Source organism: Colossoma macropomum, unplaced genomic scaffold, assembly GCF_904425465.1.
Source record: "Colossoma macropomum unplaced genomic scaffold, Colossoma_macropomum, whole genome shotgun sequence".
NCBI classification, from domain to species: Eukaryota; Metazoa; Chordata; class Actinopteri; order Characiformes; family Serrasalmidae; genus Colossoma; species Colossoma macropomum.
This window is the reverse complement of record NW_023494801.1, coordinates 28,192,299-28,218,447: the sequence shown is the minus strand read 5'-3', so window position 1 is coordinate 28,218,447 and position 26,149 is coordinate 28,192,299. Positions and strand designations below refer to the sequence as shown.

General features: G+C 41.1%; 1 protein-coding gene across 1 annotated transcript in view; it reads right to left on the bottom strand.

Moving 5' to 3' along the window:
- spata5 (spermatogenesis associated 5) overlaps nucleotides 1-24,780 on the bottom strand; it is a 177,732-nt gene extending 152,952 nt beyond the window's left edge. Inside the window, exons 1-9 of the mRNA XM_036589865.1 lie at nucleotides 24,538-24,780; nucleotides 22,531-22,655; nucleotides 20,697-20,854; nucleotides 18,545-18,603; nucleotides 16,555-17,205; nucleotides 15,039-15,168; nucleotides 13,323-13,379; nucleotides 11,394-11,517; nucleotides 10,141-10,396 (exon numbers count right to left, since the gene is read on the bottom strand). Coding sequence (XP_036445758.1) covers nucleotides 10,141-10,396; nucleotides 11,394-11,517; nucleotides 13,323-13,379; nucleotides 15,039-15,168; nucleotides 16,555-17,205; nucleotides 18,545-18,603; nucleotides 20,697-20,854; nucleotides 22,531-22,655; nucleotides 24,538-24,673 — 1,696 coding nt within the window. The 5' untranslated portion in view covers nucleotides 24,674-24,780. The remainder of the gene's footprint in view (nucleotides 1-10,140; nucleotides 10,397-11,393; nucleotides 11,518-13,322; nucleotides 13,380-15,038; nucleotides 15,169-16,554; nucleotides 17,206-18,544; nucleotides 18,604-20,696; nucleotides 20,855-22,530; nucleotides 22,656-24,537) is intronic.
- Nucleotides 24,781-26,149: the final 1,369 nt, after the last annotated feature.

The window sequence follows — 26,149 nt, the reverse complement described above, 5'->3', positions numbered from 1 at the left end:
TCCCTGTCACTGGCTATGTTTACATGCAACGATTTTTGCCAATCCGATTGAATACAATCCGATTACAGATTTAGACTGAGGTGTTTATATGCACTCTATTCAACAATCTGATGGAAAATCTTCGTTTACATGCTCACTACAAGTAATCCGATGCAAAATGACGCGCATGCGTGGAGTAGCGCTTAGAGTAAACGTTACCATGACAGCGAACATCACGTGAGGTCCAGACCAGTTTCTGCTCCGCCATGTTGAGCGGTGTAAACTTTCGCCGTGACGCGACGCACATGCGCAGAACATACTTACACGTTCCGATTGGAATGTAATCGGATTCAGGCGTTTACATGGCTATTATTCTTCTATTTAACGGATTATTTAGAAGTTTACCCACCTCGTTTAATCGGATAGAAATTGTATTCCGAATGGCCTCAATCGGATTAGACTATTCCGATTGAGGTGTTTACATGGACGTATTCTATTCCGATTGAGCTATTAGTCGGATTATTAACGGATTATCAGGCTGCATGTAAACGTGGCTACTGACCATGTTTACATGCAAAGTTTTTTGCCAATCCGATTGAATACATTCCGATTACAGATGCAGACTGAGGTGTTTATATGTTCACTCTACTCAACAATCCGATGAAAATCTTCGTTTATATGCTCACTACAAGTAATCCGATCCAAAATGACGCGCATGCGTGGAGTACCACTTAGTGTAAACGTTACCATGACAGCGAGCATCACGTGAGCTCCAGTCCGAGTGAGATGAGTTTCCAGTTGGCGCGCTTGTGTTTTTAACTGATTTAAAATGTCAGACTCAGGAAAACGTCCTTTACATGTACTTATCAAAGAAGGTCGAGAGGAAGACGTCGTGTTCTGAGACACATAAGCTGGACGTCCGTCCCACCGCCGTCTTTTAAAGCTCGGAGCATAAACTTCGTCTCCTCTGCAGACCAGTTTCTGCTCCGCCATGTTGATCGGTATAAACTTTTGCCAGAGCAGGTTTATGAGTGCTGTGCTTTTGATATGACGCGACGAACATGAGCAGAACGTACTTACACGTTCCGATTGGAAATGTAATCCGATAGACGCGTTTACATGGCTATTATTCTTCTATTTAACACATTATTTACAGGATAACCCACCTCGGATAGAAATTGTATTCCGAATGGCCTCAATCGGACTAGACTACTCCGATTGAGATGTTTACATGGACGTATTCTATTCCGATTGAGCTATTAGTCGGATTATTAACGGATTATCAGGCTGCGTGCAAACGTGGCTACTTATACTGAGATTTCTTATCCCATGGGAATCAGTCATAAACATTACAGACTCTGTCTGTCTCTCTCTTTCTCATCCACTCCCCTCTATCTCATTGTTTCTCTCTCTTATCAGTCTTTTATTTTCGCTTCTCTTTTCCTCTATCTCTATCTTTCTCTTTCTCTTTCACTCTCTTTTCCTTTTTTGGTTCTCTCTCTCTCTGTCTGTCTTTGCCTCTTTTTCTGTTCCTCTCTCTTTTTCTGCCTTTAATTCTTTCTTTCACCTTCATTTTCTATCTTTCACATTCACTCTCCCATTTTGCTCCACCTGTGTCTCTCTCTTTCAATCTATCTCTCTCATTCTATGTCACTCTCTCATTCTGCTCCAGCTCTCTCTCTCTCTCTCTCTCTCTCTCTCTCTCTCTCTCTCTTTTGGTTCTCTCTCTCAGTTTCCAACTCCCTTTCTGTCTGCCTCTTTTTCCGCTCATCTCTCTTTTTCTGTCTTTTTTCTTTTTTTCATTGTCTCACTCTCTCACTTTCTCAGTTCTCTTCCAGCTGTCTCTCTCTCAATTTTTCTTTCATTCTCTCTCCCTCTCTCTTTCATTTTTTCTCCGTCTCATTCTATGTCACTCTTTCACTCCAGCTCTCTCTCTCTGTCTTTCCCTCTGTCCATCTTTCTCTCTTTTGGTTCTCTTTCTCTTTGTTTCCATCTCTCTTTCTGTCTGGTTTTGCCTCTTTTTCTGTTCCTCTCTCTTTTTTTGTATTTTTTTCTTTCTTTCACCCTCATTTTCTATCTTTCACATTCACTCTCTCACTTTCCTCCAGCTGTCTTTCTCAATTTGTCCTTCACTCTCTTTCAAACTATCTCTCTCATTCTGACACTCTCTCACTCAGCTCCAGCTGTCTCTCTCTATCTTTCTGTCTCTCTCTCTCTCTGTTTCCATCTCCTTCTATCTGTCTTTGCCTCTATTTCTTTTCATTTCTCTTTTTCTGTTTTGTCTTTCTTTCACCCTCTTTTTCTCTTTCTTTCACTCGCTCAATCTCTCACTTTCTCAGTTTCCTCCAGCTGTCTCTCTCTCTCAATTCGTCTTTCACTCTCTCTCCCTCTCTCTTACAATTTATCTCTCTCTCATTTTATCTCTCTCTCTCTCTCTCTCTCTCAGCTCTAGCTGACACAGACATGCCCTTCAGCATCCACGGGCCGTTTGTATTTGCACTCCTTCCGAAAACTTTACCTGCAACTCACGTCTGCTCTGTGGTTAACACACAATGGACAAAGAGGGAGAGAGAGAGAGAGAGAGAGAGAGAGAGAGAAAGAGAGAGTGAGAGAGAGAGTGAGAGAGAGAGAGGGAAGAAGGAAAAAAAAAAACAAAGAAAGAAGCAGGGACAAAGAGAAAGGATGGCTTTCTCTCTTTCCTCATAAACATGGAATATATCTGCCGAATGAAGACGTCATCACGCCGTCCCTGTTGTATGCTTTTAACTATTCAATGTACAACGTAATGTGTTGTACATCCCCTTAAATTCAATTCAGACACCATATCAATGATCAAAATGATTAATGGATAGTAAAATGGGTCTCATTTTATTTGGATAGTCCACTATAGTCCCCCACAGATTATCTACAGATGTTCAAATTGTTGACAAACTACCTGTTGAAACTGTTGAATTTAAACAGTTGTAGGTTTAGGGTTAGGATTCGGACCTGGGTTAGGGCTAGGACCAGGACGAGGGTTGGGTTCAGGTTTCGGGTTGAGGTTAAGGTTAGGATTAGAGCCAGGTTTAGAGTTAAAGAAAATAGTGGTCAATTTAGTAGATATTTAGCTGAATGTTACTTGAAAGTAAATTATCTACAAAGCATCTAAAATGGACTATCCAAATAAAGTGTTACCGTAAAATGAAAAGAAATACATTTCTTTTTATGAGTGTTTCCCCAAAATCATTGTCTGTCAAAAGTCTGTTACATGAGTGACCCCAACAGACACCCAATTGAGTGGCACCTGCACGAAGCCACAGCTTTTGCAGTTCAACTGTTCTTTACAAATCTGTAGCTAAGCATATCTAGGTATTGAGAAAAGCAATTCAAAATGACTTGAACGCAACCAGCAGGTGGTGTAAATCTGCACCTTCCCTCACAACGGCTGCTATATCTTTGGCTGCTTTTCAATCTCAGCACTAACAAACTGCAGTTCTGTTTTATTTCTTCATACAACATAAAATACAGTACATGGCTTGCTCTCTGAGTGGGTAGGATGGTCCCACTTCTCCCCCCATCACTTGGCGTGATGCTAGTCAGGGCAGGCGTCTGTTAGCTGACGCAACAGAACTGGCAGTTGGCGCCTTTCCTCCGAGCGCGTTCGGCTGTCCAATGACGTTGCATTAGTGGCAGTTCGAAAAGATGCGGTGGTGCTTCACAGGTCTCAGAGGAAGCCTGTGCTAGCCTTTGCCCTCCTAGCGCTGGTGGTATCATGTGACTGGGGGAGCCCTAATTAGTGGGTGGAACTGGAGACGACTAAATTAGGGAGAAAATTGGGTAAGAAAATCCAAAAAAGAGTTACAATACGTAACTAAAATTGACAGTTTGGCAAAAAAAAAATCTAATTTACACAATTTTCACACTTATCCCAACTGTAGTTGGTCAGCCAAAAATATGTTTAGTGTCTAAAGTTTAGTTTAGTTTTGCACTGGAGGTATGAGGCTAATATAGCTATCAATCAAGGATATATCGGAGTATAAATGTGCTGTTTGAGCATTCACTCACCTTTTTAAATTCTTTGCCCACTTTTTTAAGAGCTTATTATTATTATTTACTATTATTTATTAACTTTTTAGATTCACTGAGGTTGGGATTTATTAAAGAATCAAAGTTGCCATATCTTGCTCTCACAGAACACAGCTGCAGACAGTCTGTCCTGTTGAAACGCTCTCTTCCTAGTCCACCCTTAGCTCCTCCCTCTCCACTTCCCAATTCCGTTCACAAAATGTGAAAAGAGCCATGGAGACCATCATATATCACCAATGCTATAGACTTACAGTCTATATTTCACAAACCTGCTAATGAGCGTAGCCTTTTATACCAGCAACACACCATATGAGTCTGTTTTCCGCTCATCATGAGCACCACGTCAATAGAAGCGACACGTCACTCCTGACATTGGTAAAAATCATGCACAGAACAAAAAGGTAGAAAGCATATATGCAGTCAAGTCCAGGAATATTTGGTTATTTTTATAAACCTAATTCAGTTATTGTTATTTTAGTTGTCTACCACAGCACAGCGGAGTCAATTCAATAACGAATATGAACTCAAAGGCCTGGTAGAGCATCACCAGGGAAGTAACCAAGCACTTGGTGAGGCCAGGTTTGATTTTATGATTGTTAGTTTGTTCAATTACTTTTTAAAGGGGGGTGTGTATGAAAATGGCTGTAATTCCTACACTATTCAATTTGGTGAATGTAAATAAAGAATAAAGCTGAACGTTACGCTCATATTCATTAATATTATACATAATTATTAGATACAACTTTGACTCCTAAAAGCTAAAATATCAACAACTTTGTCCAACATTTATGAACCCAACTGTAATTTGGTTCTAGCAGATCATACACTTTCTCCTGATTCCTAAAAAAGATCCACAGATGATACTCAACCCTACCTAAGCTTGACAATTAACTACCTGCTTCATTGATCGAGCACTGTGGTGGCCAATCAAATTTCTCTGAGGGATGTTCCAGCCCAGCTGCCGTTAGAGAGTGTCGGCGGCTATTTTATATTAGAGCTTTAACGTACAGATACTTGATACTTGACTTCACTGATACATTGAAACTTTTGTTTTACAGAAAGTATCAGCATATAGAACACACAAAACCAAAGCGCACTACAGCGCAGAACTCATTTTACTATTTTACTAATTGATAGTGCCAGGCACCCAATCCCCGAGCACCAACAGAAGACTCGAGAGGTGGTGCAAGGACGGTGCCCAAACCCTGAGCACCCCCAGGAGCCATAAGAGGTGGCATGTGGATGGTGCCTGAGCCCCGATCACCAGCGTGTGCCATGACAGGCAGTGCAAAGATGGTACCCAAGCCCTGATCACCAATGGGGGCGCAAGTATGCCGCGAGCTCGGCGAGAGCACGGCGCTTGAGCCCCGGTCACCTATGGGAGCCGCGAGAAGTTGTGTGAGGGCGATGCCCAAGCCCCAAGCACTGATGAAAGCTGTGAGTGGCGGCATGAGAACTGAGCCTGAGCAATGACGGGAGTGTGAAAACAGAGCCTGAGCCCGAAGCTCTGACGAGAGCTGAGACGGCAGCACAAGGATGGAGCCTGAGCACCAATGGGAGCTGCAAGACTGGGCAACAAGCCCTCTCAGCTCTGGTGTTTGCAGCAACAGCCCTAATTGTTCATCTATAAAAATGAACAAAAGCACGTCATAGTAGTAGCAGAAGCAGCCGGAATTTTGCTCATAATTTTGTAAATTCCTTTATTTGGGAAATAAAGCTAACGTTAAGAGGCTAAAATGGTTTTCTGGACACAGTGGTCAAGCAGACGGGTCAGGCAGCGCTCCCAATCCTGTATCTAAAGCCACACTAAAGACAAACAGTCACACGCTCAAGACTCCTAATATGAAATTGTACCCAAATACCTTCCCTTGCAGCGTGTTTCTTCATATGGACCGTTTATAGCTTTTCACTTCTCCACAAACCACCTCAGGCTGGATTCCCACCAGGTCTGCGGAGGTCAAAGGTCACCCGTACACTACCCATTTAAACAAACCACAGCATGGAGCTGAGAACCTCACCCAGCTTTGTTCAACAAACGAGCGTGTTGTGTTTTAATAAGAGCCGTAATGTGGTTTATGAAGGGTCAGCTGAGGAGGGCCTCGCCGGTCTGGTGAATAATTAATACACACAGGCCTGTTGTATGAAATAACACAGTGGATCGATGAGCTATACTGATATAATAACACCAGGAGAGGAGAGTTACTCACACTCAGAGTAACTCATTCTTTCATTCTCTCTTTTCTTCGCTCTCTCTTTCTTAATCTCTCTCTTTCCTTTTTGTTTTTTTCTGTCTCACTCTCTTTCTTTCTCTTCCTCCTCTTTATTTCTCTTGCTCGCCCTCTTCTTCTCTCTCCCTCCTTGTCTTTCTCTCTCGCTCTTGCTCTCTCCCTCTTTTTCTCACTTTCTGTCTTTCCTTCCATCACTCCCTCTTTGTCTCACTCTTTCTCTTTTTCTCTCTCTCCTCCTTTACTTCCTCTCTATCTCTTTTCATCCATCACTTCTGCTTTATCTTCCTCTCTTTTTTCTCTCTCTCTCCATCACTTTCTTTCTCTCTTGCTCCCTCCTCTCTTTTTCTTACTTTCTCTCCCTTCTATGTCTCTTTCTCTTTCCTGCCCCCTCTTTCCCCTTCCCTGTTTCTTTCTCTCTTTTTCCTATCATCACTCCTTTCTCTCACTCCCTTTCTCTTTTTCTCTCTCCTCCTCCCTCTCTCTCTCTTTTCATCCATCACTCCCTTTTTCTCTCCATCTCTCTGTTACTCTCTCTCCATTCTCTCACTCTATCTCTCAATCTTTGTTTCTCGCTCTCCCCACACACCCTCTCTCTTTCCTGCCCTTTTCTCTGTTTGTTTCTTTCTTTTTCCTACTATCACTTTGTATTTCTCTCACTCTGTTTCTTTTTCTCTCTCCTCTTCCCTCACTCTCTTTCTCATCCTCTTTTCATCCATCTCTTTTTCTCTCTTCTTTCTTTCTATCTCTTCATTACTCTATATCCATCTCACTCTGTTTCTCTCTCTTCCTGACGTCCTTTCTCTTTCCTGCCTTCTCTTTCTCACTTTTGCTCTCGTTCCCTCTTTTTCTTACTTTCTCTCCCTTCCTCTCCCTTTTACATCACTCTTTCTCTTTCCTGTCCCCTCTTTCTCCTTTCATCCATATTTCCCTTTTTCTCTCTCTCTATCTCTTCATTACTCTCTATCCATCTCTCCCTGGCGCCCTTTCTCTTTCTCTCTCCCCTTATTTCTTTCCTTTTCCCTCCATCACTCCCTTTCTCTCAGTCTTTTTGTCTCTCCTTCTCCCTCACTCTTTCTCCTTTCATCCATCACTCCCTCTTTCTCTCCATCTTTTCCTGTTTGTCTCTCCCCCTCCCTTACTCACTCTATTCTTTCGCCCATCACTTCCTCTTTCTTTCCATCTATCCGTTTTTCTCTCCCCCACACTTCCTCTTTCTTTCTGTCTTTCTCTGTTTCCCCCTCACTGTTTCTCTCTTTCTCTCTCATCCACCACTTTTTTCTTTCACTTTATTTTTCTCTCTCTCCCTCCCTCACTCTTTCTCCTTTCATCCATCACTCCTTTTCTCTCCATCTCTTTCTCTCTCTCCCCCACCTTCTCTCTTTCTTTGTTTCTCCCTCACTCTGTTTCTCTTTCTCTCTCCTCCACCACTTCTTCTTTCTCTTGATCTTTTTATTTCTCTCACTCTCTCTTTCCCCGTCCCAACTCCATCCCTGTTTCTCTTTCCATCCCTCTCTCCTTCTTTCTCCCTCTTTCTCCTTCTCTGTCTCTCTCTTTCCCTCCCAAATGCCTTCTTTCTCCTTCTTTCTGTTTCTTTTTCTCTCCCTCACTCCTTCTTTCTCACTGTTTGTCCTTATTTCGTTCTCTCTCTCTCTCTCTCTCTCTCTCTCTCTCTCTCTCTCATTCCAGGGTTTTGAGTAAAAACAGACAGACAGTCACGTCTTCTCTCTGTTTTCTTTCCCTTTTTCTTTCCACTAAATCCCTCATTCCTCTCCTCCGCTTCCTCAGTGGCGAACACTACACACCACAATATCAGGACCACCCAGGAGAATCACACACAAACACACAGACGCACACACACACACAGAACACACACACAGGACACACACACACAGAACACACACACACAGGACACACACACACAGAACACACACACACAGGACACACACACACAGGACACACACATGCACACAAGTCACAAATACAAATCTGAAGACAAACAATACAGCATCACACATAAACACCTATACAGCATACAGCTCACCCCACACATGCAGACTAAAAGAACACAAATGTGCATGACAGAACACAAACACGCTCTCAGTCCAGCTGCTGGAGGGATGAGGATGAAAGCTGCATCCTTATCGAATGGAACAAAAGTAATTTCAGCTCGTAAACAAACGTTAGCCCACATCCTCAACACTGACCACAGCATTCAAACCAAAGTACCCACACGCATGCACAGAGACGAGTAAACACAGACACACATGCTTGTTTTTATATCTTGTTGGGTTCTGGTGTCCTACATATGCCTCATATCATGTAATGTAACTGTGTAATAATAATAATAATAACAATAACAATAATAATAATAATATGTCCCATATTGAGTGCATTGGTATGCACTTAATAATCCGTTAACTGCAGAAAATCAGATTTTGTCAGTAATCCAATCAACGCGTTTACATGCCTTGAGTAATCAGATAATGGAAAACTCCGGGTCTAAATGACTCAGTATACATGAGGCATGGTGGTGTGTTAGTGTGTGTTGCGCTGGTCTGAGTGGATCAGACACAGCAGTGCTGCTGGAGTTTTTAAACACTGTGTCCACTCACTGTCCACTCTATTAGACACTCCTACCTTGTCAGTTCACCTTGTAGATGTAAAGTCAGAGACGATAGCTCATCTGCTGCTGCACGGTTTGTGTTGGTCATCCTCTAGTCCTTCATCAGTGGTCACAGGACGCTGCCCACAGGACGCTGTTGGCTGGATATGTTTGGTGGACTATTCTCAGTCCAGCAGTGACATTGAAGTGTTTAGAAACTCCAGCAGCACTGCTGTGTCTGATCCACTCGTACCAGCGCATCACACACTAACACACCACCACGTCAGTGTTACTGTAGTGCTGAGAATGATCCACAACCTAAATAGTACCTGCTCTGTCAGGGTCCATGGGGGTCCTGACCAATAAAGAACAGGGTAAAAGGGGGCTAACAAAGTATGCAGAGAAACAGATGGACTACAGTCTGTAACTGTAGAACTACAAAGTGCACCTATATAGTAAGTGGAGTTAAAACAAGGAGGTGGTCATAATGTTATGCCTGATCTGTGTGTGTGTGTATATATATGTTTATATGCGTGTATATATATATATATATATATATATATATATATATATATATATATATATATGCATTTATGTGTGAGTGTGTGTATGCAGTCACACTTTACTATATATGTAAACATAACTACATGTAATATAGTTATGTTTTTAAAAAAAGGATATTCTTAAGTATTAGTATAAGTTAATGTAAAAAAAACAAACTTTAAGTAGTAATTTTGGACAATTTCACCATGAAATTTTAGCATTATGTATAGCATAACTGACTGTTAAAAAAAAAGGTATTATTTAGTGGTATCAAATAATCATTAATCAAATGATGAATGATTCATTATCACCATTAATGCATTGTCCAAGTCTCACCCCTTTAAACCATCTGTAGTTCCAGGCTCAAGCCTAACTACTACTGCTTTGCCCCACCACTATAATGCTGTGAATTTGTTTATCACCGTCTGAAGTATCATTTAAAAGCAAAACACCCTGCTGATGCCGGCAATAACAGTAATTTAGCAGACTACGCTGGAGAGTGCTCCCAGGAGACAAACTACAAAAGCAAAAGCAGAGTGGACAGCTGACCTTAAAAGCAATGGTTTCGCTCTTGCACTGCACAAAGTAAGTTGGTTGATCTTGCAGGTCAGCCTTTTTTGAGTTTTCCTACAAAGTCAGGACATTTTTGTTCTACAAATGTATGAAAACAAACACGTGCACACACACGCACGCACAAACAAGGTAACACATCTAGTGACTGACCGGCCTCCTTGCAGACAGCAGCGAGGTCAGCTCCTACATATCCATGCGCCGCGTCGGCTAGTTCCTGTAGCTCCTCTGTGCTGACCTCACAAGGGACGGAGCGCAGCTGCTTCTGCAGGATATCCATCCGGCCCTCCGCTCCGGGAACGCCCACCTCCAGCTCCTTATCAAAACGTCCTGGGCGCCGCAAGGCTGGGTCCAGCGCGTGAGGCCTGTTGGTCGCCCCAAGAACCAACAGCTGACCGCTGTGACCTTCCTATGGGAGAGAAAAAGAGAAGCCGAGAAACTTCATAGAAATATTTCTATACTTCATTACCGTACTTTAGTAGAAACTCTCAAGACAATTAAACAACACATACAGTCAATATGCAAAAGTCTGGAATTTGTTTATGTTTTTTTTAAATGAAGTGCTTTGGCCGACACACGAGGGTATCTTATCTAGAAGCTAGCTACTTTATCTTACTTTGAAATGCTCTTGTGACCGTGCGCAGAGCATGCAAATGGTTGAAAAAGTGTTTCCTGTCACAGTGATTAACTAAAGTCTTAAACTTAAGTACATTGTCACCGCAGGTGGACCCAAAGAAGACAATATGGCTGAGATAAAACCAGACATCTAAGACGTGCAAAGATGAGGAAAAACAAAAACAGTAGACTTAAAATCTGAAACCTAATCGAAGGCAAAAGCAGATTGCCACCATGAGCACAAAACCGTTTATGGTCCATTCATGTCTTACCTTTGATGCACTGAATAAAGATTCTATGTTTGCTTTGACATTTTCACAAAGCCCATTTCAGCATTTGTATTAAAACAGACAGAGATGTTTTTAAAATTCATTTTTGGCTTTGGAGGGGGAGAGAACGTCATACTCTACGGGTCAGAATCTCACTTTTAATCCCACCTCAGCTACATCTTTTATCATCAACTGGAGCTTCAAATTCCAACACAGGAGTGCTGATTACAAACTAAGGGCTTGGGGCAATGGTTGCTGTGCAGTGATTGGAGGGCCAAGTAAATGCCCAAGACTTGTCATAATACAGTGACAGCAATCACAGAAAACAAACTGCATTATTAAAAAAACCTGGCTCATTAAGTAACATTTCCCCATTTGATTGCATTGGCCAGTGAGAAGGCCCAGTCCTACCCAGACCTACCCATGGTTTTGCCCGTGGACTAACAGTTTGGAAGATTTTCTGACAGATTCTGATCGACTAACCTATTGGCCGTGGATTGCTGATTAATCAATGATACTCACAGATCCGATGCCGTCCATCAGCGTGAGGAGAGAAGCGACGACCCGTTTCTCCACCTCGTTTTGGGCTCCCTCTCTCTTCGGGCACAGAGCATCCAGTTCGTCAATAAAGATGATGGCAGGCTGCCTGATCAATACCACCAATACACAAAAGCCTGATCAATGTCTTACCATTAGGGGCGTAATTCCCTGATCTCACATTGATTCAAGTCAGCTATGATTACTAAGGAGATGATTCAGTGCATTGTGAAACTTCAAATTTCACTATGATTTGATTTATCTTTATTATTATAATCCATAATAATGCTAACATTTCAACATTATTACATGCACGCAATAATCCGATAACTGCAGAAAATCAGATTTTGTCAGTAAACTGTTCAACAGATTTGTTAGCATGGACTTCAGTAAACAGATAATGGGAAAACTCTGGGTCTACATGAGTCAGACAATAATCAGATTTCTGCTTTCCAACCCACCAATAAACGCACAGAATCAGACGTGATGTAAACATGATGTAAAACTCAGCGTCATGCTGAGGCTTTTTTTTTTAAACATGTTCTGAAACATTTTTAGTTATTTTAGTGGAAAATATGAATATATATCAGGTATATTCGAGAAGACAAAGAATATGTAAATTTAAGCATGTAGTTGGTTTCAGCTTCACTAAGAAAATAGGAGAGCTGTCTGTTTTCGCACGTGCGCAGAACGAAATGAACGAAAGAAAATCAGAGTAAGGGCATACATGTGCTGAAAAATCAGATTCCAGAGCTAAAATCCAGCTCTCTCAAATTTCTAGGCCTTAATCTGGTCTAAGAAACCAAACTATGCTGTTTACATGATCACTTAAATAATCAGATAACCACTAAAATCCGATTATGATTGATTAATCCGATTACGATGGATTAATAATCCAATAGCAGTTATCTGATGTCTCAGATATCAGGGAATGTAACTATTTTCATGTAAAGGTAGCTTTTAGAGGCGTTTAATGATTTGGACACCTGGGGCCGCATTACAGAAACTTCCTATCTTTTTGCCTTAACTTAAGATCTGACCGGTCAATATAGGATTAGGAAATCTTAATTTACTCGATTGAAGTCGGCCAGACAGCTAACATTAGCTACCGTTACTGATGTAAAAAAAGGTCAAATAAAACTAAAGCACAATAAACTGAAAGTGAGTAATATTGTTTTAACGCTTCGTGTTGTTTTTCCAGAACGTCGCTGCTCTCCAGTTTCAGTTTCATTACAAACCGCTTTAGCCGAGCGCGCTAACGTTATTCCTCCAAATAAACAGACACACGTTCAGCTCTGTCTCCTCATTTTTCACCACCATCACTGTAAAATTTTATCTGATGAGTTTTTATTAAATATTAACACCCGAACGTAATAAGATTGTGTCTTATTACGTTCGTGCAGTGTCTGAGTTCTTAAAAAAACGCTGTTTAAAAAAAACCTTACAAGTTTTCACTGTAGACAAATGTAACGTGATTATGCCAGTTACAGTGAACTGTGCTGCCTATCACTGCATAAAACAACAGAAACAGACGATTAAAACAGAAGTACAGACGCTCTGGGTTTATCTTAAAGATAAGAAAATATTTAGGATATTTTGGCAACTTAGGACGTTTCTGTAACACCGTTTTCTTATCTGGAAATAAGATTATAGACTTAAGAACTGTTGTTCTGTAATGGCTTCTGTCCTAACTTCAGTCTTAACTGAAGTTGCCATGACAACAAAGCAGATAAGATATGATCTCAGACTTAAGAATTTTCTGTAATATGGCCCCTGGTTCCTACTACCACAACAGCTAATTTCACACTGAACCACTCTGAATGACTGTTTGCAACTCAGGCAGAAATTTTAAAAGATCAGTGGAATTCCCCTTTAAGACATCGAGTGTGATGCTGTCCAGGTTTCTATCTGTACCTCTGCGAGGCCTCTGCGAAAATCTGGCGGAGACGTGCCTCCGTCTCACCATAAAACCTGTAAAACATAGGAAGATGATGATGAGGAAGGAGGTAGCATGTCATCTAGCATGTTTTCAGTACACCCAAACTCTTCTAGAGGACTTATTTAATCTTACTGAGTGTCTAAATGTTAAGCATATATTTCATAATTGCCATATTTCCAGGCCCATATTGGGCCTAAACTGAGATTAGATATGATTTTTAAAAAATTTTTCAATCACCATCAGCACTGCATTTTAGTCCAAGACTGAGAAGGGTCTGGCTGCAGATATGCACTCTCAGCCTGACATGCACCGCCAGCCTATAATTGACGTCAGTGCACGCTCTGCCACGACAGTGTTTTTGTAGGTTTTATGAGGAAAAACAGCAAATCATGTACTGCTGGGCAACAAGAGTTACACGGAATGTATATTAACGTTGTCATACTGATTATAAGGTAATGGAAACTTTCAAAACAAAATCTACCACAATGATAAGACATAATGTCAGGTTTATTTGTAGGGAAAAAAACCACAGGCTACACTGACACTCATGAAAACCATGAAGACGATTAGAACCGTTAGGAATAAAACCTTATGGTTTTGTTTCCTAAGGGGAGTTGGCTTGATGGATGCCATTAGAGACCATTTGGAAACGAACAATCAGTCCCAAAACACCCGATTAAACGATCAGAATTCTCTGTAATATGAACCCAATCAGAAAACACAGAATACCATTAGCAATTACTAAAAACCACCAGGAACCAGCAGACACTTTTAACGTTTTCTATTACTTTTTTCAACAGGAAGTACATTAAATGGAACTCTCTAGCTGCGTTATGGACGAAAAATGTAAAAATCGCTAAGCAGCAGCAGCAGCCAAAAGTTACCGTGCTGTCGGGCTGCTTCTGCCATTGTGGCAGAGAGTGCATGTGCACGTGACGTCACTGGGGCTGAGAGTGCATGTCTGCAGCCAGACTCTATTGCCAAGACTAGATTTAATCCATGTCCAGGAAACCAACTTAAAGAATACCGAGACATTTCCAACAGGGCCTGACCAAACTGAAAAATCTGAGGGCGATACTGATTTTATGGGGTTACGTTATATATAATTATACCATTTTACATTCAAACTTCAGATTTTCATTCTATAGTCCAATATTTTTGGCTACACATTTTTCTCTCAGTATCAATAATAAGCATTTGCAGTAAACAGCAGGAATCTTCCTGTTTCTGTAGACTTTTAAGAGAGTTTTAAAGGTGTTGCCAACTGTATGTTGAACAAAAAGGCCTAGTTGTACAACATATTTATGTTAAAGATTATTTTATTCATGCATTTCATATATTATCCTAATAATAATTTTGTATATTATACCAGAATAAGCCTTTAGTTTTTTTCAACGTTCAAAATAGTGATACAATTATGTAAAATTATATATAATTCTAACATTTGATTGCCAGTGTTTCTTTGTGCAGCCTCCCTAAGTATCTTGTGACTACAGTTTTAATCATTTCCAAAACATGCTATATTCTTTGGAATAAACATAAGCACATTTCACACAATGAGGCGTTAGACAGCTTGCATTCAGATTTATAATCAATTAATCTTTATTCATATAAAGAAATAATCTTTGCTAATGCACTCCAATTTCAAATTGATTGGTTGTTTTCAGCCAATCACCACTGAGTATACATACTTGCTCACAATCTCTGGCCCGTTGATTACAGTCATGTGCGCTCCCACCTCATTGGCCACTGCTCGTCCAATCATGGTCTTGCCTGTGCCGGGAGGACCATACAGCAGCACTCCTCTAGGGGGCGGGATTCCTGAGAGGGAAGAAACATCCACATCACATCACATCACAAGTAAAGACAGCACTGTTACACTAATAATTTTAATACTTGATGGAGTCAAATCCATTTCAGTTCAGTAAATTTGGTAGATGGACTTAATTCAGACCATTTTAATAAATAATTTGCATATTTATTAATAATTTTTGCAAAAGTCAGATAGATCTTCTAGATGTACAAAGATAGAACAGATGTAGATAGAAGTTCAATGTACAAGTGAGGCTGACTGAATTACTGACTGGTTGGATAACTGATTAATTACCTGATTGATTGATTGTACTGGCAGACCAAGCCTCTGTGAGAGACTCACATCAACCGGCTGCTTGATGTGGACAAATTTGAATTAAGATCTGAGTTTCTCTGCTTTTGTACAAATGACATGGAATATAACTGCTGTAGTGTTTAAGTTTATGTGAAGCTTATGAGAGACATACTAGCATGTATTTTACCTTGTAGCAGTTTCACAGTGACTCTATCAGTTGAGAGCTCTGGTATAGACCTGCTGCTGCTGCTGCTGTTTGCCATTTCTAACAATGCATTTGATTAGGCTGCAGCTTGTATTCAGTCACTGGCATATCTAGAACTTCCAGAAGGCCTAAAGTAACTTTTTCTTCCTCACAAAATTGGTCCCCACCCATTGGAAATTAAAAGGTGATTGGTTGATTGCTCTGTCATTTCGTAATTATGCTGAGAGTTAACCAGTAAAATGGCCAGGGCCCATCATCAGGCAATAAGCCTGGAATTTTAAGGTGTTAATCTAACGTGTTAGGACTTCTCTTCAGCTCCTGAAGTCCTAACCAATAGGAGAGCTCGCTTAGCTATATCTACCAAGATACTATAGAGAAAAACGATTTGTTTGGAATTGTTTTTCTCTATGGTATTTTGGTAGATATAGCTAAGCGAGCTCTCCTATTGGCCAGTTTTCCACTGGAAATTTCAAGAATTTAACCTTCTCCAGTCCTAATTGCTAATAGACCTGTATGACAGTGATGTACAGTGAACATTATTATGTAGATACTTTATTTTTATTTTTAATGTTTATTGTATTGAAAATATTGTACCTCTATTTAAGAATATGACATCTTTAGAACATTAAAAACATATTTTAACATATTGTCATGAAAAAAATATCATAATCTATGACAAAACGTAATTATTGCGATATTTAAAAAATTCACCAGCACTGGTGCCTATTTATTACTATGTAGTTAAAACAGTTTCTATCTATGGGATGTTGTTTATAGGCTCTCTATAATGAGTCTGAGATGTACTGACCCATGACATACTGAAAAATGTCTAATGTGATATAATTAATAACAATATTAATAACAACATATCATCGTACTATCCATCCTTACTCACCGTACTTTCTGAAGATCTCCGGGTGTCTCAATGGCAGCTCAATTGTCTCCCTGATCACCTGGAGCTGAGCGCTCAATCCTCCTATCATACTGTACGTGACCTTTGCCCTCTCCTGACCCTCGTCCTCGGTTGCCTGAGCCTGCGTGTGGGTGAAACTCAGCCTGGTAGAGCAGCAGACAGCGTAAAAAGTGTCGCTCCCAGAACGGACAGCAGAGGGCGGCAGATCCCCCACACCAGAATGAGAGAGCAGCTGGGTCTCCGTCTCACTCTTCTCTGCTCCCACAGATTGATCCGGTGTTTCTGGCATGGAGGGCAAGGGGCTGTCTGGCAGTGACTGGACACTAAGAGACGTGTCATTCAGTTTACATGGAGTGGTCAGAGCATGAGACATCAGAGACGAAGGGTCGGGAGGTCGGCTCGGCGTGCTGGCCGATGGACTTGGCGACAAGTGGTTTAGGGTCAGCTGACTCAGCTGTAGAGACAGATCCAGAGGAGTGGTGTCCAGCAGAGACGGCTGGCAGGGGTCAGAAAGAGGGGAGAGAGGCAAGAGGGTGACCCCGTCTACACCCTTCACAGAGTCCACTCTGATATGACACTTGCGTCCAAAGTAGGACACAGACAGAGAACTGCCAGGAAGAAGAATTCTGCCATCTGAGAGAGAGAGAGATAAAGAAAGAGAAAGAAAGAGAGAGAGAGAGCTATAGTATCCGAGGTAGTTGCTAAGGTGTTGCTAGGCCACTGCTGCAGTAGCCAAGATGGTTGCTAAGGGGTTGCTAGGCTGTTGCTACAGTATCCTGGGTAGTTGCTAAGCTGTTGCTAGGACACCGCTGCGGTAGCCAAGGTGGTTTCAAAGGTGTTGCGAGGCTGTTGCTATAGCATCCCAGGTAGTTGCTAAAGTGTTGCTAGGCCACTGCTGCGGTAGCCAAGGTGGTTGCTGAGGTGTTGCTAGGCTGTTGCTAAAGTATCCCAGGTAGTTGCTAAAGTGTTGCTAGGCTACTGCTGCGGTAGCCAAGGTAGTTGCTAAGGTGTTGCTAGGCCACTGCTGCAGTAGCCAAGGTGGTTGCTAAGGTGTTCCTTGGCCATTTCTATGTTATCCCAGGTGGTTGCTAAGGTAGGTGTTGCTTGTCCACGACCATGGAATCCCAGGTGGCTGCTACGTGGTGCTAGGCCTTTCTATGCTATCCCAGGTATCCCATGTTGCTAGGCAATTGCTATTATACAGACTCTAAGGTCCTGTTTCGTGTTTCTAGCTTGATTCTTCTTTTTGACTGAATAATAATAAAAAAAAAACATAAAGAACAGCATGTTGGCTTTTTCTCACCAACTTTATTACATAATAATATCTAGTGGGTCTCCTCATTTGTTCAAACTCTTGCATTGGTTTCTGTTTTTCTGTTTCATTTGTATGTATCCCAGCATATATTGCCAGATCACAGTATAATCCTTTTAAGTGGTATTCAAAGTATATATATATGTGTGTAGTTAATTGGTTGGTGGTGTTCTGTTTATGTGGCCTACAAATAAGTGCAATCTTTTCTACTGTATATGTTTTTGAACTAACCATAGATTTGAATAAATAACACAATGGTGAAACAATTAAAAAATGAATGAATCAATCTTGTGGCACGTGAAGGAGAACAAAGAAACCATAATCTGACTGCCAACGTCTTCCAAAGTTGTAACATTAGACATCTAGCTATCCTTCTGCATCAACCCACCCTCGCATTCTTGAAAGTTTTTGAAAGTTTGTGAAAGTTTCAAGACCCGTCATCAAGGGGATTTTCGTAGTTTTTAACCCAGAGAATCTCACCACTCTGGTACCACTGCCAGAAGCATGTAGGCATGTTTACAACAGATGAGACTGTTTGATTTTTAATTTTGGTCAAAGTGCCTCTTTAAACACAGGCCTTACACATACAATTCGGCTCAAGATGAGATCAGTAGGAAATGCTTGACTGTTAAATCAGGGAAAACAGGACTGTGCGTTTACCTAATGATCGTAAGAGGAAGCTGCTGAAGTCTTCTGTACTGAGAGACTCATCTTCCTTTCTGCAATCAGAATAAAGGAGTCAATAAGCCATCAGACTGAAATGAGAACATGCACAGCAGCAATTTAACCTCCAGATGGCGCCACTCCTTCAAAACACTCAGACAATTCGAGAGGTGTATATACACTCACAGGCCACTTTATTAGAAACCTATACCTTTTAGTTTCACTATGCAGATGTACAGTTTTACAAATATCCAGCCAACAGCAGCTCCTTGATCTGAAACTGACCACTGATGAAGGGCTGGACAATGCATTCCATCTGTTGGACTAGAGTCTCAAACTGTGCACAAACAAGGAAGAGGTTTCTAGTGAAGTAGACGGGGCGTGTATAGTTTTTACTACTCTTTACTGTGACATTTTAGAAAGTCATTACATTTTAGTAATGAAGTCATATCAACACCCCTGGTCAAATAACATATTTTGTTGATTTTCTCTTCAGAGAACACATCTAAATATGGCATTTTTTCTGCAATTTGTAGGGCACAATTTCTATTTATTTTGGGGGTTTAACATACTGAATAAAAATAAAACTTAAAATATAAAATAACTTTTCCATATGCCACATTTATGTTATTTTTCCAACAGGTTAAATTCAGAAAAACAGCAATTAAATTTGCAGAAGTGCACGTCTTATTTAACCTAGAAAACATGGAATTTAAGGTGCCCAAACTTTATTTACTGTATTTATAGTGTTTCACTTCTATATAGTGTTTCATACAGCAAGTCAAATGTAAAACTAGTATCCTTGCAGTTAGATTTACCATATTGTCATATATCTAATGACTTCTAAATCAATATTAGAAAAATTCCACACACTAAAAAAAAACTATTTAAAAAATACAATCAAGTATTCAGACCTTAGATTAATGATGTCCAGTCTCGGTCCTGGAGAGCTACCTTCCTGCAGACGTTAGGTCCAACCTAGGTCCAATAAGTTGCCCTGCTCCTTACTTAGTTCTAACACATCTGATCCAGCCAGTCAGGGACTTGGGAAGAAGTTCATTAGCTGCAGCAGGTGTGGCAAACTGTGACTGGAACTAGGCTCTGCAGGAAGGTAGCTCTCCAGGACCGTGGTTGAAAACCACTGCCTTAGATATTTACAAAGAGTATGTTATGAACTATTTAACCTCAAGGCATTAATCACGATAGTAATGAGCTCAATATATACAATACCATGATATACAGGGCACTTTCTATTGAGAGCCTGAGAAAAAAAAAATACACACCTTTTTACAATTACCTTTTTTTAATTTTTTCAAATATCTTTTGGATTTTTTTTTTAAGTTCAAAACTTTAGATTTGTTACGTGTTTAATTGTTAAATTAATCACAGATTGGAAAAAGATAAAATGCAGCCTGTGCAAAAGTTGTGGCATATTTTATATTTATTCCAATATGTTAAACACAGTGAATGAACAGAAAATGCGCACTACAATTTGCATATTTATACGTAGAAAAATTGCTAAATAAAAAAAAATACGACTGTAATTAATCTTGTAATAAAGAATGGAACTGCATATGCAAACTTTACCATCCGATGTCATGGTCTGTGTAGCTGGTTTTGCATAACCTGACTGTATCATAGCTATAACATAAAAGTCTCCCCTCCCCCCAAAGTTGCTTTACTTTGTTGTACACTGTACAATAGACAGCCACGTTTCTAGAACAATCTCTATAATTTTAAGTATTAATGTAGGATATTAATTCACTCAACATGTTTAGAAGTTCAGTGGGAATCCTAATGTCTTGCTTAATGTTACTAGGGCTTTTACCACGGTAACTCGTTGAACCGTCACCGGGCACAGACCTGACAGAAGTAATACGTACGTTAGCTGTTAGGCTAACTGAGTGCTGCTGCACACTGCCAGAGTGGAGGCATTTTCCCACAGCTCAAAGTGCGCAACACGCCTTCATTCATGCAGTCACTCGGATTCAAAATTTAACTCACATACTTTCAAAATGTCGGAGGGACAAGTCGCCTACGTCCCCCAAGTCCCCACCGATCCCCCGTCCCCTATTCTGCACCAGTGACATAACAAAATACCTCCTAAAGGGATAAAGGCTTTTGAGTAGTGGTGACTGTGGGATTTTACCCCAGGGACAGCTGGAGCTCCTCTGCCTGCAGGATGGCCCCGGTGACAGGCTGTAGTTTAACTGTGGCTCCGCTCTTCACCCTCAGGCTGCTCTGAGTGTCAGGCATCAGGCCCACTCTTCTCCCGGGGAACTGAGCTGCAGGCCATGCCACACACACCTACACACAGAGAGAAACAAACAGTGAGATTAATGTACGTACTGTGCAGTGTCCACCCTTTTCAAAGCACTTGTGATAGGAGTGTGGAACAGGGACCCTTCCCCTAATAAGTCAGAATCAGCCCTCATATGACCACCGTTAGACATTAAAAGAAGCTGCATTAAAAGCAAACAGACCAGGAGACAAATATAATTATGACTGTGCATCTTAAAGCCGCAGATGGCACATTTTTGTAAATGTCCAACTAGACTGACAACTGCGAAGACAACTGGTCAATCGACACCATCCTTCAACTCAAGCCAAGTATGCCAACATGCCAGTTGGGCAATCAAACCAAACAAATGGGGAGAATGACTAAATGTCAGCAGTACCATCTGTCATTATCAGCAAGTCCACACGGTAATTATATTGTAATAACATTATTATCAGTGAAAAAAATACTAGCTATAGGGCAAGGCTCTGTAGTGCTCACATAGTATTTTGTAAGTGAATTTAGACCATGGCAATATTGTTTATGGTGATATTTCTGCAGACAATCATGCTATTCCTATATTTACGTAATGTCCAAGCGTTAGCGATTATTACTGTATCTGTACATGCATCAATACTGTCACTTAAACGCAGTATTGGTATCGGCAAATGGGATCTCCATATACACTGATCAGGCATAACATTATGACCACCTCCTTGTTTCTGCGCTCATTGTGCATTTTATCAGCTCCACTTACTATATAGGTTCACTTTGTAGTTCTACAATTACAGACTGTAGTCCATCTGTTTCTCTGCATACTTTGTTAGCCCCCTTTTACCATGTTCTTCAGTGGTCAGGACCCCCCCATGGACCCTCACAGAGCAGGTACTATTTGGGTGGTGCATCATTCTCAGCACTGCAGTAACACTGATGTGGTGGTGGTGTGTTAGTGTGTGTTGCGCTGGTCTGAGTGGATCAGACACAGCAGTGCTGCTGGGGTTTTTAAACAACTCTGTGTCACTGCTGGACTGAGAATAGTCCACCAACCAAAAATATCCAGCCAACAGCGTCCTGTGACCACTGATGAAGGACTAGAGGATGAGCAACACAAACTATGCTGACACACATGAGCTGCTGTCTCTGACTTTACATCTACAAGGTGGACTGACAAGGTAATAGAGTGGGCAGTAAGTGGACACAGTGTTTAAAAACTCCAGCAGCACTGCTGTGTCTGATCCACTCAGACCAGTGCAACACACACTAACACACCACCACCATGTCAGTGTAGCTGCAGTGCTGAGCATGATCCACCACCCTAAGAGTACCTGCTCTGTGAGGGTCCATGGGGGTCCTGACCACTGAAGAACAGGGTAAAAGGGGGCTAACAAAGTATGCAGAGAAACAGATGGACTAGTCTGTAATTGTAGAACTACAAAGTGCACCTATATAGTAAGTGGAGCTGATAAAATGGACAATGAGCGTAGAAACAAGGAGGTGGTCATAATGTTACGCCCTAATTATACATGTTCACCTGTATACCCTCATGTACACCTCCACTGCTCTTACGGCTTCTTGTTCCACAAACTGCAACTCTGCCAATCTCCACTAAAGGCATCCCTAATTCTAGGTCACTTTCTGTTTCGATTTGCATCTGACAGAATCTCTGCAGTCTGTACTATACTACTGCAAACTAACACGGACATACCTCCTGCTGTCCTGTCGAGCTGGTGATGAGGACAGGTCGTCCGATGCAGGCGTTTACACTCTTCATTGTGTTTAAGCTCAGCTGGGCCAGATAGGACCTGCATCGTTTTGGAGCCTTCTCTTCCCCTGCATGAAAACAAGCACACACAGTCAAAACTTACATATCCCAAACATACAAAATAAACTACAAATAAACTACAAAGCATAGCGGTATGGATGGGTATCTGAGCTGACAGCCTAAACCGATAAGATGTAAACTAACTCATCTGGAGTGGTCTGATATGAAACGATAGATGTCTACAATGCAAACACAGCCATTTTATTTAAGATCCAAAATGACCAGTGGACCTACACGTGTCTTCTGAGTTTGCTGGAAATGCTAAAACAGTGGTAAACCTGCCAAAATTGTTTTCTTTGAGAACTATTTTGTCTTTCAACATGCCACATGTAAAACTACGTGTCACAAATGGATTTTAAAACATGTATTCTGGGCCAAACGCTTCTCTCAGAACTATCGTTCAACAATGTTTCAGGGATCAGGGAAAATATTCATAACCGCTTCATGAAATAACTTTGTGTGAGGGAGCTTTTATAGGACGTTTAAGACGACCACCACTGTCAGCAATTCTGAGCTGGTAAGTTTCACAAGAATGGAACACTTCATATCAAACCGCTCTGGATGACTTTGTTTGTATCTTAAAGGAGAACGCCACCTATTTTTCCAAATTTTGGCATAACTGAGTCATTGAGATGTAATTTGTCAATTATGCCACAAAGCTATGAAATCTACAGACATGAAGGAAGCCAGTTTGCTAAATATTTTTAAAAGAAAGTTAAAAAAATCTTAAAAATCTCTTCACTTAAGCCTTTAATTAGCTATGATTTTCCTGACACAAGCCTGAAAGCGCTCGATTCCTCGGCCCTCTCTGTGTGGAGCTTGCATGTTCTCCCTGTGTCTGTGTGGGTTTCCTCCCACAGTCCAAAGACATGCAGTCAGGCCAACTGGAAATACTAAATTGGCCCTAGGTGTGAGTGTGTGTGAAAGTGTATGTCTGTCTGTCTGCCCTGTGAGGGACTAGCAACGTGTCCAGGGTGTTTCCTGCCTTCTGCCCAATGAGCGCTGGCATAGGCTCCAGCATCCCCATGACCCAGGAGGATAAGTGGCTTAGAAGTCCAAGAAATGAATTTTCTATCCTTGTTTTTATGTTCATTCTCATGTGAAACACTCGGTGTAAGTCATTTATTGCAGCAGTTCGAGCTGCATTACTTGTATGAAAGGTGCTACACAAATAAACTGCATTCTTATTATAACTATTCTGACTTGGTAGGTTTCTCTAGAACAGAGCACTTCAAATCAAACCACTCTGACTTTGTTCACAGCTTCAACATTTATTCATGGAGAAATTCTGAAAAAGTAGTGGAATTCCCCTTCAATGGTTTAACTAATCCCTCTTTAAGTGGAGTGCTTTTATTTAAAATAGCTAATGCTCAGTAGTTTTAAAGACTACATCGGACACCATTTAGGGACAGAAAGAATAACAGCAATAATGCCATCTCTAGTTCTGTGTCAACATCACCCTGGAAGCAATGATGCTGTCTGTCAGGTGACAAGCTGCTGAACACCAGCTTACAGGCTACTGTTTAATATACTAATACAGCACAGCTCATTGCCTGTTATTCAGCTATAATAAATAATAATTTATAGCCTCATTTCTAAACCTTCTCCACTTTCTATCATTCACTTCCTCCCTGAACTAAAAACACTTCAGTAACAGAAACTCTCAGACAGACAGATTGACATAAAGACCTAGTGGTGGGTCATCCAGGTCCAAAAAGTACAAACCCTCCCCAGGATTTTGTTCCAACTGCCTGAACACCTTCGCTGCTGGTTTGAGCAAATTAGACAAGTCATGCAGTTGGAACAAAATCCTGGGACGGGTTTTCACTTTTTGGACCTGGATTACCCACCTCTAGATAGACCGCTGGACTGTAAATGACAACGACGTACCTTTCTCTATAAACTCAGTCACAGAGACGCAGTCTGGCTCTAAACCGTCTCTGTCTCCCGAATTCTCTTTACTGAGGTCGCTTTTTTCTCCGTCCTGTGTTTTCCTCCCTTTCGCTTTGCTTTTCTTTGAAGACATGTTGTCCTCTCAGCGCTGTGAACCTGAATTTACCCCTCTGTGTTAAACTGACTGAACTACATGTGTGTTTCTCCCTCATGCAGCTCCAACACAGCCGCCGCAGAGCGCCGGGGTTAAAGGGAAACTCCGCCCACTTTTACCGTAAACAACCACCAAAATAAACCTTTCAAAATATAAGACCTTTGCAAACGCCATCGGTTCGGAGTATATTTAATGTAACAGTGCATTATTGTAATGGCTAGATGACTAGGTGTGATGTAATGAGGGGAGAAAGCAAAACTCAAACACACAATTAAACAATATGTGATAAATAAATGTATATATGTGATGTTTTTATTATACAATATACACTGATCAGGCATAACATTATGACCACCTCCTTGTTTCTACGTTCATTGTCCATTTTATCAGCTCCACTTACTATATAGATGCACTTTGTAGTTCTACAATTACAGACTGTAGTTCATCTGTTTCTCTGCATATTTTGTTAGGCCCCTTTTACCCTGTTCTTCAGTTGTCAGGACCCCCATGGACCCTCACCCTCATGGATCAGACACAGCAGTGCTGCTGGAGTTTTTAAACACTGTCCACTCACTGTCCACTCTTTTACCTTATTGGTCCACCTTGTAGATGTAAAGTCAGAGACGATAGCTCATCTTCTGCTGCTGCACAGTTTGTGTTGGTCATCCTCTTGACCTTCATCAGTGGTCACAGGACGCTGCCCACAGGACACTGTTGGCTGGATATTTTTGGTTGGTGGACTATTCTCAGTCCAGCAGTGACATTGAGGTGTTTAAAAACTCCAGCAGCACTGCTGTGTCTGCTCCACTCAGACCAGCGCAACACACACAAACACACCGCCACCACGTCAGTGTTACTGTGGTGCTGAAAATGATCCACCAGCCAAATAGTACCTGCTCTGTGAGGGTCCATGGGGGTCCTGACCACTGAAGAACAGGGTAAAAGGAGGCTAACAAAGTATGCAGAGAAACAGATGGACTACAGTCTGTAATTGTAGAACTACAAAGTGCACCTATATAATAAGTGGAGCTGATAAAATGCACAATGAGCGCAGAAACAAGGAGGTTGTCATAATATTATGCCCGATCAGTGTATCTGTAATATTTAAAAATTTGAATAACCTTCTATACAGACAGTAAAAGGACAGTACACATGCATAAAATGCATCAAAAGTATTTTTAAAAAAAGTATATGCAAAAAACTACAGATACCTATACATTTTGTGCACTGAATGCATTGCTGACAGTGTTCTTCGGTTACAGATTGGTTACAGCTGTATATCCAGCTTTATTTATAATATAACTTAAAATTATTTACTAATGACTCAGTATTCCTGTACTAACGATTGCATTTATTATTATTAATTGAACTCTGCTTCCCTGTCAACAACTGGGCCCTACATTCCAGCTAGCAAGCATATACTGGTCCACTGGCTTGATAAGGCTGGCACCCTGC